Source organism: Symphalangus syndactylus, chromosome 17, assembly GCF_028878055.3.
Source record: "Symphalangus syndactylus isolate Jambi chromosome 17, NHGRI_mSymSyn1-v2.1_pri, whole genome shotgun sequence".
Taxonomy (NCBI): domain Eukaryota; kingdom Metazoa; phylum Chordata; class Mammalia; order Primates; family Hylobatidae; genus Symphalangus; species Symphalangus syndactylus.
In genome coordinates this window covers 23,783,106-23,800,851 of record NC_072439.2, presented here as the reverse complement: position 1 = coordinate 23,800,851, position 17,746 = coordinate 23,783,106, and the positions used below count along the sequence as shown (strand labels likewise).

The 17,746-nt window shown below is 50.8% G+C and overlaps 1 protein-coding gene across 7 annotated transcripts in view; it reads left to right on the top strand.

Annotated features, from left to right (window-relative positions):
* Nucleotides 1-17,746, top strand: part of SIPA1L3 (signal induced proliferation associated 1 like 3) — a 292,121-nt gene that overhangs the window by 251,031 nt on the left and 23,344 nt on the right. For all 7 annotated transcript variants that reach the window (XM_063621132.1, XM_055248054.2, XM_063621131.1 and 4 more), the window contains one exon: nt 16,884-17,105. In XM_063621132.1, the coding sequence (XP_063477202.1) occupies nt 16,884-17,105 (222 nt within the window). The remainder of the gene's footprint in view (nt 1-16,883; nt 17,106-17,746) is intronic.

Below are 17,746 nucleotides of genomic sequence, written 5' to 3'. Positions count from 1 at the left end.
TCTGACCCTCTGTCTCTTTTTTCTTTGCTCTCTTCTGAGACCAAAAGTTTTTATGCTTTCTAAAGGGTCACAGACTGCATCTGTTAGAGTGCACTTGGCTGAAGGCAATAGGAAACCTGACCCACTGTGGCTTAACAAATAAAGCTGTAACAAAGAGTCCCCTGACATGAAGTCCAGAGAGGGCGGAGCCAGGCTAGTGCTGTGGCTCGTGGAGAGCCTCAAGGATCGGCGCTCTGTGTCTCCCTGCTTGGCATCTTTACCATGCTGGCTTGTGTCTCACGGGCCTTGAGATGGAGCTGTGGTGCCTGGCGAGTGGCAGTTGGGGACAGAGAACGGGAAAGTTGGCAGCCTCTGAGCACCTTTCCCTTCCTATGGAGAAAGCCTTTCAGCATAGAACCCCTTTCAGCAGCTGGCATCACGGGGCCATCCCAGCTACAAGGAGGTCTGGAAAGTTGTAGTTTGGTCTTCCAGGCTCTACAGTATAGGGTGATGGTCCCCACAGAAGCCCTCGAAGGCTTGTTCAGCCCAGCTGCTGGGCCCCACCCAGAGTTTCTGATTCAATAGGTCGGAGCAGGAGACCTGAGAACATGCATTGGTGTTTTTTGTTTGTTTGTTTGTTTTTTAGACGGAGTTTCGTTCTATTCACCAGGCCGGAGTGCAGTGGTGCGGTCTCGGGCGCACTGCACCCTCCACCTCCCAGGTTCAAGCGATTCTCCTGCCTCGGCCTCCGGAGTAGCTGAGATTACAGGTGCCCACCACCATGCCCAACTAATTTTTGTATTTTTAGTAAAGACAGGGTTTCACCATGTTGGCCAGGCTGGTCTCAAACTCCTGACCTAAAGGGATCCGCCCACCTCAGCCTCCCAAAGTGCTGGGATCACAGGTGTGAGCCACCGTGCCCGGCTGAGAATATGCATTAAGTTCTCAGTAGATACTGATGCTGCTGGTCCCAGGACCACACTTTGAGAGCCACTTGTAGAGAGGCAGATGGGAGTAAGAGAGAAAGAGCAGGCATTGGCCGGCACAGTCCGCAGTAGAATTATGTCCACTTATACAGAAATATCTATGTTAAAAAAAAAAAAAGTGGCTTTGAGCAGTGGCTCACACCTGTAATCCCAGCACTTTGGGAGGCCAAGGCAGGCAGATCACAAGGTCAAGAGATCGAGACCATCCTGGCCAACATGGTGAAACCCCATCTCTACTAAAAATACAAAAATTAGCTGGGTGTGGTGGTGCGCACTTGTAGTCCCAGCTACTCGGGAGGCTGAGGCAGGAGAATGGCTTGAATCCAGGAGGCGGAGGTTGCAGTGAGCCAAGATCACGCCACTGCACTCCAGCCTAGGCAACAGAGCAAGACTCCGTCTCAAAAAAAAAAAAAAAAAAAAAAGGTGAGGCAGTGGTTTCCAAAATCTTAACCTGTGTGTGTGATACACTTTGATCCAGTCTACTCTATTTAAAAACGTTTAATGCTGATCAGTCCCCACTCAAATGATTTCATGGCTTACGGTGTTCTCTGGCAGATTTGAAAACCGCTGTGTTTGAGTGACTGTAGTGTCAGCACTTCCCCGGGCACACCGTGATCCAAGGGTCTCCTTAAGTCAAAGAGCCAGGAGAAGGGCTGAAGGAGGAAAGAGGAGACAGACAGAGAGAGAGACTGTCTGAATGTTTTAGATCTCTCAGTCCATCTCCCTAGACAAGTGGCTGTTTGTTTTTCAGGAACAGGGTCCTGCTCTATCGCCCAGGCTGGGGTGCAGTAGTACGACCATAGCTCACTACAGCCTCGAATTCCTCAGCTCAAGTGTTCCTCCCACCTCAGCCCCCCAAGTAGCTGAGACTACAGGTGTGTGCCCCCATGCCCAGCTAATTTTTTAAGTTTGTTAATAGAGAAGGGGTCTCACTATGTTGCCCAGGCTGGTCTCAAACTCCTGGGCTCAAGCGATCCTCCTACCTCGACCTCTCAAAGTGCTGGGATTACAGGCATGAGCAACCACACCTGGTGACAAGTACCTCTTAATCTTTTGAACACATGGATTCTTTTGAATGGCTCCTTCATTCATTTATTCATTCACTCCATTCATAAGTATTTCTTGGGGATTTGCTCAGTCCCAGACACTGCTGGGAGCTGAGAGAAATCACGAGCACATTTGGATGAGGCCCCCAGACCTCACCACCGCCCACTGTCAAATGAGGGAAGCAGATGAGAATCAGATAATCACCGAGACAAATGAATAACTGTGCCTACCAGGGCCGGGCACGGTGGCTCACGCCTATAAACCCAGCACTTTGGGAGGCCGAGGTGGGCGGATCACCTGAGGTGAGGAGTTCGAGACCAGCCTGGCCCACATGGTGAAACTCCGTCTCTACTAAAAATACAAAAATTAGCCGGGTGGTGGCGGGCGCCTGTAATCCCAGCTACTCGGAAGGCTGAGGCAGGAGAATCCCTTGAACCTGGGAGGTGGAGGGTGCAGTGAGCCAAGACTGCGCCACTGCACTCCAGCCTGGGGAATAGAATGAGACTCCATCTTAAAAAACAAACAAAAAAACACCAATACATTGCACTCCATGGAGCCACGAGAATCTATACCAGGGGTCTCAGGTCTCAGTTGCAGTAGCCCCCATTCCAGGCACAGGACCACCACCTTAGCGAACCTGAACAACTGGGAGCATTTGAAATCCAAGACATAAAGACAGCCAGGCCTGGAGTAGACTGTGTCTGAGATGGGAGGGTGGGTATGAAATAACCCTCTGTCTAAGGAAAGGATCTGCTGAACCCAGAAATGCAGGGAATGAAATGGGAGAGGAGCCCTGCTGCAAAAGAGGGCCCTGCGGTTGGGAGCTTTAATTTACATACAGACAATTGATGCTAATTGCAAATCATTCTTATCTGCTCATTAAAGCTGCTTCCTGAAGTTTTCTCCTAGGCAACCAGGCTTGAGTGTGGCACAGCATTTCCCAAAATGGGGTGCTTGAGGTGATTTGGGTAGTGCGGGGAGGAAAATGTTTTATTTTAAATGGATATATGCTTGCTTTCATGAGTATTAGGAAAAAGAGTTTGCAACCCACCCCCTGATTTTACGGATACCACCTTGGACAAGTTAAGGAGAAAATAAAATGAGTTGATTTAAAAAAACATGTCCAGGCCTGTCGCAGTGGCTCACGCCTGTAATCCCAGCACTCTGGGAGGCCAAGGCAGGTGGATCACTTGAGGCCAGGAGTTCGAGACCAGCCTGACCAACACGGTGAAACCCCATCTCTACTGAAAATACAAAAATTAGCCAGGTGTGGTGGCGCATGCCTGTGGTCCCAGCTATTCTGGAGGCTGAGGCGGAAGAATTGCTTGAATCTGGGAGGCAGAGGTTGCAGTGAGCCGAGATCACGCCATTGCACCACTTCAGCCTCAGCAACAGAGTGAGACTAAGTCTCAAAAAGAAAAAAAAAAAAAGAAAAAGAAACATGTCCATGTGGATAAGGTGGATAAGAGTGTGGCCTTCAGTGTTAGCCCACTTGTATTCAATCCTTCCCTTGGCCACTTCTTGGCTGTGTATCCCCAGGCAAGTGACTGAACCTCTCTGGGCCACAGTTTCCTCATCTGTAAAACTAGGGATAAACCACATGCCTACCTCATAGGGATGTGGTGAAGATTGAATGTACCCTTAGAACAGTGCTTTGACTTGAAGACTGCCTGTCAGAATCATGGGGTATGAAGGTGTATTTGAAAAACACATAGAAATGAGGCTTTGCCTCAGATTCACGAAATCAGAATATCTCCCCTGGTCCAAGACCTGTTACAGGCAGTGCTGGGGACACAGCGGTGACTGGGGGAGCCCCAGTCCTGCCTGACAGACGCATTCCCAAACAGAGATAGCCCAGAGGGGTCAGGTCAAGATGGGCAAGGCCCAGGCAGAGGGGTCAGGGTCAGGGTAGGGGACCCAGGGTGAAGGGTCAGGGCTGGGATACAAGGGAGCCGGGAAGAGGGGTCAGGGTAAGATGAGGGGGCACAGGTAGAGGGCTCAGGGTGGGATGGAGGGGACCAAGCAGAGGGGTTGGGGCCATGATGGAGGGGTACAGGGAATGTGGGATCCCAAAGGGGGCCCCCCCAACCCAGTTGTGAGAGCGGCCAGCTTAGTTGTGGGAGGGGCTTTCCTGGAGAAAGAGTCTGAGCTGGCCAGGGGAGTCAGGAGGGAAAAGCAGTCCAGACAGAGAATGTGGCGACTCCTACCATCCGTCTCACCCCACCTCACTCCATTGGCCTCCCACAGTCTTCCCATTTCAATAGGCACAAGTTCCCTGGATGGTCACAGAGCCACCTGCTTGGGGCCAGACCTTGGTTCGAGTGGCCACACGTGCCTCTGCCTCCCATGGCAGCCACACTGCACTATGCACCGGGCAGCCCAGCAGCCCCCCGCATGTGCTGTCATCAGAACATGCCCCTGGGCTGGAGTGACAGCCTGCTCCCCAGCCTCTGCTCCTGGAAGGCAGGCACCTTTGAACAGGCCCAGCACGAGCACTCATTGACTGCCCTGTGTCTACCTCCACAGCACTCTGTGGCATAGAACTTGGTATTTATTCATGCAGTGAGTGCCTGCTGTGCACCGGGGCCTCTGCAGGGAGCTGGAACAGGCAGACCAGACCCCCGCTGTCCTGGCATGGACGGAGGCCCATGGGAAATAGCTAGTGAATAATGCCAAAAGTCGTGAATGAATTGTGCCAGGGGACAGCCTGCAGAGACCTGTGGGGTCTGAGGGTGGATGGGATGCAGGGCTGGAGGAGGTGTCTAATCTAGCCTAGGGCCAGGGATAATGTTCCTGAACGAGGGTCACATCTGCCAAGGATGAGGGGGACAGGGAGGAGGGAGCGGTTGAAGGAGGAGGGGGCTTCAGTGGGGCTGGAGAGACATTCATCTGGGATGCAGTTATACAGGTGTTTGCTCTGTTTTTTAAATTGTGTGTATATATGCAACATATGTATAGACACACACATTCTGGGCCTCAATGTATGTTGTGAACCTCAGTATGTATATATACAACTATGTATATACATGTATATATATACAACTATGTATATATACACACATATGTTTTTTTTAAGTCTGTTGAATTTCTCATTCAGATGAATGTATATATGACTATTTACCATTAAAAAAAAAACAGAAGGGAAAGATGAGGCATGGAGAAAGTATATCTATGAATTAGAGTTGCATGTGCAAAGTCCCTGTGGTGGGGAGGAGGGTGGTATCGTCAGGCCACTGAACATAGGCCCCTTGGCTCAAGTATAGAAATTGTGGCTGGGCACAGTGGCTCATTCCTGTAATACCAGCACTTTGGGAGGCCAAGGCAGGAGCATCACTTGAGGCCAGGAGTTTGAGACCAGCCTGGGCAACATAGACCCATCTCTACCCCCCTACCAAACTTTTTTTTTTTTTTTTGAGATGGAGTTTTGCTCTTATTGCCCAGGCTGGAGTACAATGGCATAGTCTCAGCTCACTGCAACCTCTGCCTCCCAGGTTCAAGTGATTCTCCTGCCTCAACTTCCCAAGTAGCTGGGATTACAGGCACCTGCCACCACGCCCGGCTAATTTTTGTATTTATAGTAGAGACAGGGTTTCACCATGTTGGCCAGGCTGGTCTCGAGCTCCTGACTTCGGGTGACCCGCCCACCTTGGCCTCCCAAAGTGCTGGGATTACAGGCATGAGCCACCATGCCTGGCCAAAAATTTTTTTAAATTAGCTGGGTAGGGCCGTAGGCTCCTGCAGTCCCAGCTACTCGAGAGGCTGAGGTGAGAGGATCACTTGAGCCTGGAAGTTCGAGACAGCAGTGTGCTGTGATTGCACCACTGCACTCTATCCTGGGTAACTGATTGACACCCTGTTGATCTATCGATCACTCCATCCTGGGTAACAGAGCAAGGCCCTGTAGGTAGGTAGGTAGGTAGGTGGGGCAGCCAACGGGAGGTTGGGGAAGTCAGCAGTGGCCAGAACATTCAGGGCTCTACCAGCTCCATTATGGAGTGTGGATCTCATCTTAAGAGCAGCCAGGGTAATGCGGGTGGATTTGTGTTCCAAAATATGGTGCTGGCAGTGAGACAGGAGGCAAAGTCTCTGAGGGGGCTGAGGCTTGGATCTGCATAGGAGGACGTGGGCCTGAGCTGGAGGGCAGAGCAACTGTGGATGTGGCAGCAGGCGGCATTGCCAGGAAGTAAGCCGGGAGGGAGATGCAGGCCCAGGGCAGAGCCAGCAAGCCATGTGAGAGTCCAGGGTGACTGCTGCGTGTCTGGAGGCTGCAGTGGCCTGGGAGCACCTGAGGCGCTTGTGAGAGGAGGAGGCAGGGTGGGGCAGCCAGGGGGACTGATTCTTCCAGTCACTGACCTTTGTAGCCCCCACTCTGTGCCAGGTGTCGTTCCAGACACAGCGGTGCAGCAGCATCCCTCCCTTATGGAGCTGTCATTCTGGAGACAGGACAAGACAGACAGACAGCCGACCACCATGGAGTGTGCCATGAGGTGATAAATGCTGGAGAGGAAAGGCAAAAACAGAGCGGGTCTCTGGGAAGGCTTCTCAGGAGGTGATGCGTTGTAGGAAGCCAGGGTGAGATCCAGGCAGTGGAAACAGTAGATGTCTAGACCCTGAGGCTGACCTTATTCTCAGTGCTCCAGAAATGGTCAGGTGGCCAGAGGGGCTGAAGCAGGTGGGACAGCGGGGAGAGTGGCAGGAGGTCAGCAGAGTGAGGTGGCAGGAGCCTGCTTCTGGCGGGCATATTGACCAAAAGTCAGATGCTGGGATTTGGTTCCAAGGGACATGGGAGCCGTGGGAGGCATTTGAGCACATCATCTGACTTAATGTTTTTAAAAAGATTACTGTGGGCTGGGCGTGGTGGCTCACACCTGTAATCCCAGCACTTGGGGAGGCTAAGGCAGGTGGATCACTTGAGCTCAGGAGTTCAAGGCCAGCCTGGGCAACATGGAAAAACCCCATGTCTACAAAAAATTAGCTGGATGTGGTGGCACACGCATGTTGTCCCAGTTACTTGGGAGGCTGAGGTTGGAGGATTGCTTGACCCCGGGAAGTGGAGGCTGCAGTGAGCCGAGATCACATCACTGCACTCAGCCTGGGTGACAAAGTAAGACCTTGTCTCAAAAAATGATAATAATAATAAAATGTAAAAATAAAAAAATAGAAAAGATCACTGTGGGGTACTCTGGAGAGGACAGACTATGTTGGGCAGGGGGAAGATGGTGGGCAACATTCAGAGGCTGCCAGGAGAGGGATGGGTCCTGACATGCCCAAGCGGGGACCCACCCACTCCCTTCCCCAGGCTGTGGCACTCGCCGTGGAAGCCGCTGCAGCCTGTAGCAGCTTGTGCCCATCGATGACCTCACGGATGCTTCCCTCCAGACATTCGTCATGGGAGCCCAGCTGCCAGGCAAGCTGCCAGGCGCCAGCGCCTGCCGTGGGCACCGCGGTGGGCTGAGTGATCCTGGGCGGGCAGCCACCTGGCCCTCACCCTCTCCTGAGGCAGCACACACTCCAGAGCTTTCTGAGCTTCCAGAGCAATTTGTCAGAGCTGTTAGCAGCAGTCAGAGGTTCTCGGCTCCACGTGGAGCTGACGCAGCCGGGCGTTCCCAGGCAGGCAGGAAGCACGTGGCCTTGCTTCCCCGGGCTGTGCCAGGAGTCCCTGGGATGCCCTTCTTGGGGCACAGCCCTGAAAGGTAATCTGAGGGCCTGAAGACCCACCGGGGCCCACCCTGCCTGTGAGTGTTAGGAGGCTGGGGTCACCCGAGACAGAGACCTCCTCGGAGAGTCACAGTCAGCTTGGGAAGAGGAAGCCAGGCTGTCTCCTGAGACTCAAGGGAGTGCGGGAGCCAGGCAGAGATCTGCGGGGCGGGGAGCAGTGCAAAGGTCCCGAGGTAGAAGCGTTTCTGGTGTGTTTGAACAACAGCTTCCACATGGCTGGAGCAGAGTGAAGGAGAGGGAGTGTGGAGGAGCTGGGGGCAGAGAAGAGAGGGGGGCAGATGGGGGGCCCTGTGGGGAGGGCTCTGGGTCTTACCCAGAGTGAGGTGGAACCCCGAGAGTCCTGATCTGTTTCACGTGTTCCCAGGATCTCTCTGGCTGTGTGTTGAGGCTGGGGAAAGACGCAGGAGGAAGAGGGAGCCGGGAGGAGGCCACTCGGACGATACAGGTGGCAGTGGTTGGTGGAGGTAGCAAGCAGTGGCTGGATTGGGATCTCTGTTGAATCTCTCGCATAGACCCTCTCTCTGTCCACTTCCTGAAGACCCATCGCTTCTGTCCCGCAGGCCACAGGGGCGATGTGGCCACTCACGGCTCCTACACTGGAGCCCAATTCCAGCCACATGCAGGGATGGATTGCTTCTCCAGCCCACGACATATATCAGGGAGAGAAAGCAAGATTGGTCCAGAGTGAAGGCCAAGCGGCTAGGGGCCCTCAGGGTGTGTGGGTGACTTCAGTGTGACTTCAGGGCTCTTCCTGTGGCTGCCTATGTCTACATCACAGCTCCACTTCTTACCCCAACTGTGTGATCTCTATCAGGCCTCTTAGGTGCTCTGAGGCTCAATGTCCTCATCTGTAAAATGGGGATAATAATAGGATCTTCGGCCAGGCACAGTGGCTTGCCTGTTGTCCCAGCACTTTGTGAGGCCGAGGCGGGCAGATCACCTGAGGTCAGGAGTTTGAGACCAGCCTGGCCAACATGATGAAACCCTACCTCTACTAAAAATACAAAAATTAGCCAGGTGTGGTGGCGGCAGCCGGTAGTCCCAGATACTCGAGAGGCTGAGGCGAGAGAGTCACTTGATTGCAGTGAGCCGAGATGGCACCACTGCCCTCCAGCCTGGGTGACAGAGCTAGACTCTGTCTCAAAAAAAGAAAAAAAAAAAAAATAGGATCCATCATCTAAGGTTATGAGGGCGAACTGAGACCATGAGTTTAAAGCACTTATCACAGGGCCAGAGACATAGCTGGGCTCAGGTGTGTCAGCTGCTGCTGTGTTTTATTCTCATGTATTATGTATTGATATTTATCGTTAACAATTGTTGTCACTGGGAGTACAGAATGGTGGTTAAAATATCATCTCTCAAACCAGACTACCTATGTCTACGTCCTGGCTCTTATCCCCCACTAGCTACATCATTTGGGGCAAGTTATTTCATCTCCCTGGGCCTCAGTTTCCCCCACCTGGAACATGAGAGTGGTGGTAGTTCCTGTCTCGGGGTTGCTATGGCGGCTAAGTGAGGTGACGCCTATAAGATGCTTAGAACAAGGCCAGGCAGCTTCCACAGGCTCAGAGTGATCACTGTCTGCCTATGTCACTGTCACTGTCTGCCTGTGGCACTGTCACTGCCACCTACTGTGCGACTGCTCCTCCTCCTGGAGGCAGGGACCACAGCTCCCTCCCTGAGAGCCTGTCACCCACCCAGGACCACCCATTGGTCCCCTTCAGAGTCCCCAGGCTGAACAGACCAAAAGCATTGCACACACTTATGCAGCTGGTATGATTTCTCTACCCAGCCTCTGGTTTTTCAGCTTTTTTTGGAAGCATAAATCCTTTGACTCCAACAAAATGTTAAATGCTCCCCTAAGATGTCAAGCAGGTAAATGCATAGCCTCTCTGGTTGAAGGTGAGGATGGAAGCACAGAGCAGGTTGCCTGCCCCTCCCCCGTTACCACCAGTGCTGTCTGAGCCCAGATCCCAGGGACCCACCACCTCCCTGGCACCTGCAGCTCCCCGGTTCCTCCTCAGGACTCAGTGCTGAGCACTTAGCACATAGGATCTCGTGAGGCAGGTGCTGTCATTGCCTCAGATCTCAGAGGAGGAAACTGAGGCTCACTGAGGGGAATAGACCCCACCCAAGTTGGCCAGTGTGTTGATGGGAGCCAGGATTGGAACTGGGTCAGATGGACAGCAAAGCCCACACCATGCTGCCCCAGTTTTCAAGCTGATCCTGAGGCTTCAGGAGGACGCATGGGCACACTGGCGCTCCAGAAAGAAAGAACGTTCAGGCCGGGAGCTGTGGCTCACGCCTGTAATCCCAGCACTTCGGGAGGCTGAGGCGGGCGGATCATGAGGTCAGAAGTTCCAGACCAGCCTGACCAACATGATGAAACCCTGTCTCGGCCGGGCGCGGTGGCTCACGCTTGTAATCCCAGCACTTTGGGAGGCCGAGGCGGGTGGATCACGAGGTCAGGAGATCGAGACCACAGTGAAACCCCGTCTCTACCAAAAATACAAAAAATTAGCCGGGCGTGGTGGCGGGCGCCTGTAGTCCCAGCTACTCGGAGAGGCTGAGGCAGGAGAATGGCGTGAACCCGGGAGGCGGAGGTTGCAGTGAGCCGAGATCGCGCCACTGCTCTCCAGCCTGGGCGACAGAGCAAGACTCCGTCTCAAAAAAAAAAAAAAAAAAAAGAAACCCTGTCTCTACTAAAAATACAAAAATTAGCCAGGCATAGTGGTGGGCACTTGTAATCCCATCTACTTATGAGGTTGAGGCAGGAGAATCACTTGAGCCTGGGAGCCTCCTGAGTAGCTGGGATTACAGGCGCACACTGTCACACTTGGCTAATTTTTTTTTTTTTTTTTTTAAGTACAGATGGGGTTTCACCATGTTGGCCAGGCTGGTCTTGAACTCCAGACCTCAGGTGGTCAATTCGCCTCAGCCTCCCAAACTACTGGGATTACAGGCGTGAGCCACCACACCTGGCTGGCCACTTACGTTTTACCCTGTGCCATTTATATAGTTTAATTAGACTTTTTTTAGGGTTGTTTTTGTTTTGTTTTGTTTTGTTTTGTTTTTTGGATTGATGGGGACTCTCTGTCACCCAAACCGGAATCCAATGGCAAAGTCATACCTCGCTGCAGCCTCAAACTCCTGGGTTCAAGCGATTCTCCTACCTCAGCATCCCAAGTAGCTGGGACTACAGGCATGTGCCACTATGCCCAGCTTAATTTGACTTTTATTCCGTACATGTTCCCCATCATTACTACTTTCAGAGAGAATCCATTAGTGTACACTCCTCCAGAGATTTTTCTCTAAACCTTTACCAACCCAGTTCTTTCAAACATACCACTTAGGCCGGGCATGGTGGCTCACGCCTGTAATCCCAGCACTTTGGGAGGTCGAGGCAGGTGGATCACCTGAGGTCAGGAGTTCAAGACCAGCCTGACCAATATGGAGAAACCCTGTCTCTACTAAAAATACAAAATTAGCTGGGTGTGGTGGCACATGCCTGTAATCCCAGCGACTTGGGAGGCTGAGGCAGGAGAATAGCTTGAACCTGGGAGGCGGAGGTTGCAGTGAGCCAAGATCATGCCATTGCACTCCAGCCTGGGCGAAAAGAGTGAAACTCCTTCTCAAAAAACAAACAAACAACAAAAAACCAAAACAAACAAAAAAACATACCACTTAACCCTTACCTTGCACGAAATACAGTGACTTTTTAAAAATTCTAGTTTAGCTGGGCTGGGCACAGTGGCTCACGCCTGTAATCCCAGCACTTTGGGAGGCCAAGGTGGGTGGATCATGAGGTCAGGAGATGGAGACCATCCTGGCTAACACGGTGAAACCCCGTCTCTACCAAAAATAGAAAAAACTAGCCGGGTGTGGTGGCACGCGCCTGTAGTCCCAGCTACTCAGGAGGCTGAGGCAGGAGAATGGCTTGAACCCGGGAAGCGGAGGTTGCAGTGAGCTGAGACCATGCCACTGCACTCCAGCCTGGGTGACAGAGCAAGACTCCATCTCAAAAAAAAAAAAAAAAAAAAAAAAAAAATCTAGTTTATTTTGCCAGGTGCAGTGACTCATGCCTATAATCCTAGCTCTCAGAGAGGCAGAGGCAGGAGGATAGCTTGAGCACAGGAGTTCAAGACCTGCCTGGGTAATTTAGCAAGACCCCATTCCCCACAAAAAGGGGGGAAGAAAGACAAAAACAAGTGTAAAATTCTACTTTATTTCTTTTTTTCTCTATACATATGTGTGTATATCTATCTATCTATATATATTTTTTTCCCTTAAGAACACAGAATCATGTTTTATACCATGCATCGTTTCCATTTACTATAGCTCAGACCATCTGTCCTCATACATAAACAGAGATTGACCTTCTTTGCACTGGCTGCATAGTTTTTGGTCATAAGGATATGTTTGCGGCAGGGCACAGTGGCTCATGCCTGTGATCCCAGCACCTTGGGAGGTCGAGGCAGGTGGATCACTTGAGGCCAGAAGTTCAAGAACAGCCTAGCCAACATGGTGAAACCCCGTCTCTACTAAAAATACAAAAATTATCCAGGCATGGTGGTGCATGCCTATAATCCCAGCTACTCGGGAGGCTGAGGCACAAGAATCGCTTGAACCCCGGAGGCGCGGAGGTTGCAGTGAGCCGAGATCACACCACTGTACTCCAGCCTGGCCATTTCCAACTTTTCCTGATTATAAACAGTACTACAGAGACCATCCTCATACCTGCCTGTGTGTGCTTGTGCAGGCTTTTGGGTGTGTGTGTGTGTGTGTGTGTGTGTGTGTGTGTGTGTGTTTTGTAGCTGAGACTATGGGCATGTGCTACTATTCCCGGCTATTTTTATTTTTTTGTGGAGATGGGGTCTCTAGGGCTGGGCATGGTGCCTCACAACTGTAATCCTAGCACTTTGGGAGGCTGGGGTGGGAGGATCATTTGAGCCCCAGAGTTCAAGACCAGCCTGGGCAACATAGCAAGACCCCGTCCCTAGATAGGGTCTCTACAACAACTCCTGGGCTCCAGCAGTTCTCCCACCTAAGCCTCCCAGAGCGCTGGGATTACAGCATGAGCCACCATGCCTGGCCTTGTGCAGGCTTTTCTATTGCATGGATTTCTGGGAGGCCAAATGTTTTGTTTTTGTTTTTGAGACGGAGTCTCACTCTGTCACCCAGGCTGGAGTGCAGTGGCGCAATCTCGGCTCACTGCAACCTCCGCCTCCCAGATTCATGCCATTCTCCTGCCTCAGGCTCCCAAGTAGCTGGGACTACAGGCGCCCACCACCATGCCCAGCTAATTTTTTTGTATTTTTTAGTAGAGACAGGGTTTCACTGTGTTAGCCAGGATGGTCTCAATCTCCTGACCTCGTGATCTGCCCACCTTGGCCTCCCAAAGTGCTGGGATTACAGGCATGAGCCACCGCACCCAGCCAGGCCAAATGTTAAGCTGAGGCTAGTCATCCTTCAGTTCTCAGTTCTGATGCTTTTGTCTCCTGGGGAAAGCATTCCTGACCATTCTTGGTGTTACATGCTTCAATAGTTCCCAGGACATCTCCTCACCAATGCATACTCTTTGCCGCATTGGTAGATGTTGCTACATTGTGGAAAGCATTACATAGTCGCCATTTCAATCCAGTCGGACAGTCCCTGCCTTTTGATGGGAGTGTTTAGACCATTCACGTTAAATGTAATTATTACTGCTAATGGTTGGATTTGCATTAGACACTTTGCTATTGTTTCTGTATGTCTACTATCTTTCTTGCTCCTCTGTTCTTCCTTACTGCCTTATACTGTAGTAAATAAATATAATTTCAGGCCGGATGTGGTGGCTTACACCTGTAAAATCCCAGCACTTTGGGAGGCCCAGGTGGGCGGATCACCTGAGGTCAGGAGTTCGAGACCAGCCTGGCCAGCATGGCAAAACCCGTCTCTACTAAAAATACAAAAGTTAGCTGGGCGCTGTGGCATGCACTTGTAATCCGAGCTACTCAGGAGGCTGAGGCAGGAGAATCGCTTGAGCCAGGGAGGTGGAGGTTGCAGTGGGCCAAGGTTGCACCACTGCCCTCCAGCCTAAGTGACAGAGTAAGACTCTGTCTCAAAAGTTAAAAATAAAAAAATATATAATTTAGTTTAACATTTGGATTCTACTCTTGTGTAACTATCTTTTTAGTTGTTATAATGTGCTTCTATCAGTGCAATTCAGGTTAATACTAAATTCCAATAAAACATAAAACTTTTCTCCAATATTGTCCTATTGTCTTCTCCCTTTTTTGTGCTCTGTTTATCATAAACATCCATATGTGTTTTAACCCAGCAGTATAGTATGTCTTTAAGGAAGTTAAGAGAAGAAATAAGAAAGCATATACTTTTATAGAATCTTATTTTAAACCACAGTTTGCCATCTTGGGCTATTCATTTCTGTCTGCTGACTCAGGTCATTATCTAGAGTCATTTCTTTCAGCCTGAGGACTTTTTTTTTTCTTTTTTTTATACGGAGTCTCACTCTGTCACCCACGCTAGAGTGCAGTGGCGCGATCTCAGCTCACTGCGACCTCTGCCTCCTGGGTTCAAGCAGTTCTCCTGCCTCAGCCTCCTGAGTAGCTGAGATTACAGGCGCCCGCCACCACTCGGTTAATTTTTGTATTTTTAGTAGAGATGGGGTTTCACCATGTTGCCCAGGCTGACAGGTGATCCACCTGCCTTGGCTTCCCAAAGTGCTGGGATAAACCCGAGAAGTTTTAAAATTATTTTGTATCAGGCAGATGTGCTAGCAACAAATTCTCTCCATCTCTGTTTATATAGGAACATCTTTCTGTTGCCTTCATTTTTCAAGGGTGGTTTTGCTGGATATAGAATTCCTGGTTAACAGTTGTTTTCTTTCAGCACTTTAAAAGTTACTTTTTATTTCATTCTTTTAAATGAGAAGTCAGCAATTAATTGTATTTTTTTTTCTTTCTTATAGAAGTGGGGTCTCACTATGTTTCCCAGGCTGGTTTCCAACTCCTGGGCTTGAGTGATCTTCCCGTCTTGGCCTCCCAAAGTGCTGGGATTATAGACCTGTTAATTGTAATGATGCGCCTCTATATGTCATGCATCATCTTTTTCTTGATGCTTTCAAGATATTTATCTTAGCATTTAACTATTTTTTTTTTTTTTTTTTGAGACAGAGTTTCACTCTTGTTGCCCAGGCTGGAGTGTAATGGCGTAATGGTGTGGTCTTGGCTCACCGTGACATCTGCCTCCCGGGTTCAAGCAATTCTCCTGCCTCAGCCTCCCAACTAGCTGAGATTACAGGCATGCACCACCACGCCCAGCTAATTTTTTTGTATTTTAGTAGAGATGGGGTTTCTCCATGTTGGTCAGGCTGGTCTTGAACTTCTGACCTCAGGTGATCCGCCCGCCTCAGCCTCCCAAAGTGCTGGAATTACAGGCGTGAGCCACTGCGCCTGGCCAGCATTTAACTTTCAACTCTTTTTCTAGGTGTGAATCTCTTTGTATTTTTCCTACTTGGTGTTTGTTGAGCTTCTTAGATGTGTAATGTTTTCATCAGATTTAAGAAGTTTCCAACCATTATTTCTTCAGATATTTCTTCTGCCCCTTCTCTCCTCTCCTTCCAAAGTTCCTGAGGCACGTATGTTGGTACCCTTGATGCCGTCCCAAAGGTTCTGCTCTGGAAGAACTTCTTCTTTCACTGAGCTGGGAAGGGGTCGGGGGAGGACAAAATGCAATGAATTTCCTCTATTCTTGTCTAAAGTTCAGTTTTTCAAGCATAAATGCTTCTCAAATTGTCGTTATGTGTTTGGTCAATTTTCAGAGTACTGAAATGGTTGTTTGCGGTCAATTTTGTCATCTCTGGGGGAGAAGGTTTGCCAGTCTTCTCATTTGACTATAGTCAAAAGTACCATCCTGTGATACTGCTAAATTGACCCTCAAAAGGGATTTATTAACTTATATATATAATCCTAGCTGGGTGTGGTGGCACACATCCGTGTTCCCAGCTACTTAGGAAGCTGAGGTGGGAGGATCACCTGAGCCCAGGAGTTCGAGGACAGCCTGGGCAACATAGCAAAATCTTGTCTCTTTAAATAAACAAAAAAAAACAATAATCCTCCCACCCATCCCCCCCCAAAATGCCCCCTTTTATATACACATGTGTATATTTTTGCATAGAAAAAGGTTGACTGGGCGCGGTGGCTCACGCCTGGAATCCGAACACTTTGGGAGGCTGAGGTGGGCAGATCATCTGAGGTTAGGAGTTTGAGACCAGCCTGGCCAACATGGTGAAACGCCGTCTCTACTAAAAATACAAAAAATTTAGCTGGGCATGGTGGCACACATCTGTAATCCCAGCTACTGGGGAGGTTGAGGCAGGGGAATCGCTTGAACCTGAGAGACTGAGGATGGAGTGAGCTGAGATTGTGCCACTGCACTCCAGCCTGGGCAACAGAGTGAGACTCTGTCTCAAAAAAAAAAGAAAAAGGTTAAGGGCCAGGCCCAGTGGCTCATGCCTGTAATCCCAACACTTTGGGAGGGCAAGGCAGGCAGATTGCTTGAGCCTAGGAGCTCAAGACCAGCCTGGGAACATAGTGAAACCCCATCTCTACAAAAATTAGCTAGGCATAGTGGTGCATGCCTGTAGTCCCAGCTACTCGGAGGCTGAGGTGGGATGATCACTTGAGGCTGGGAGGTCGAGACTGCAGTGAGCTGAGATAGCGCCACTGCTTTCCAGCCTGGGTGACAGAGTGAGACCCTGTCTCAAAAAAAAAAAAAAAAAGAGAGAAAGGTTAGGAAGGAAATAGAGCAAACTGTAAGCCATAGTTCCCTCTCGAGATGGGCAGGAGGTAGGCTCCCCACCTTTAGCTGCGTAGGTTGTACCAAGGAGACGGGAGTGAATTTTTCAGATTCCCATAGAGGAACCAAACGTGCTAGAAGGCCATCCTCAGGTGGGATTAGGCGCTGTGCAGGCAACCTTCCCTTTTCTACAGATAGGCGTCTATATTGTTGGAATTTTCCACAGAGGTAATATATTTGTGTCTCTCTTGTGCAAATGAACTTTTCTGATTCCCAAGAGTAAACTTCAATAGCTCTGTCTTGCCAAATGTGGAATGGATTTGGTTTTTTTTTATCTCTTTCATTTTTGCTTTGCAGTGACATGGGCTCGAGGGTTGGCTACCCCGCTCAGGTTTACAAAACTGCCAGTGCAGAGACTCCTCGGCCCTCCCAGCTGGCCCAGCCCAGCCCCTTCCAGCTCTCCGCCTCCGTCCCCAAGTCCTTCTTCTCCAAGCAGCCTGTACGCAATAAGCATCCAACAGGGTGGAAGAGAACGGAGGAGCCCCCACCACGGCCACTCCCCTTCAGTGACCCAAAGAAGTAAGTGCCTGGACGTCCAGCGAGGCGCCCACCTGATCCACGCCAGGGCCTCTCCGGGGCGGAAAGAGGGTGATGCCACATGCTGTCATTGCACAGACGACTGTGGGCCAGTGTACCAGTGTACACACTGGGGCTGCAGCTGCAAACAGGACAGGCGAGAACCGCTCTTGGGGAGCTGGCATTCCAATTAGGGTGACCAACAATAAGTAGAATGAGTAAGAGAAGCACGCAATAGGTCGATGGTGGTTATCCCTGTGCCGTATCCGGGTGTGGAACATTCCAGGGAGAAGGCGTAGCAGCTGCAGAGGTCCTGAGGCAGTGAGTGACACGGTTGCCTCTGGGTAGGCCGGGGTGGCTAGAACAGTTTGGGCCAGGGGAGGGTGTGGGAACATGAGGTCAGGGAGGGATGGGGACGGACCATGGAGGGTCTTGAGGGCCACGTGGAAGGGACTTGGCATCTGCCCTGAGTGAGATGGAGCCACGGGAGGGCATGGAGCAGAGTGGGGGCAGGATCTAAATTGGGCATTCCAGGGTCGCTGTGGCTGCGTGTGGGGAACAGCCTGCGAGGAGCAGGGAGGAGCTGCTGTCGTGGTCCAGGCGGAGACGAAGGGGCGGGAGCAGGGTGGGGGCGGAGAGGGTGA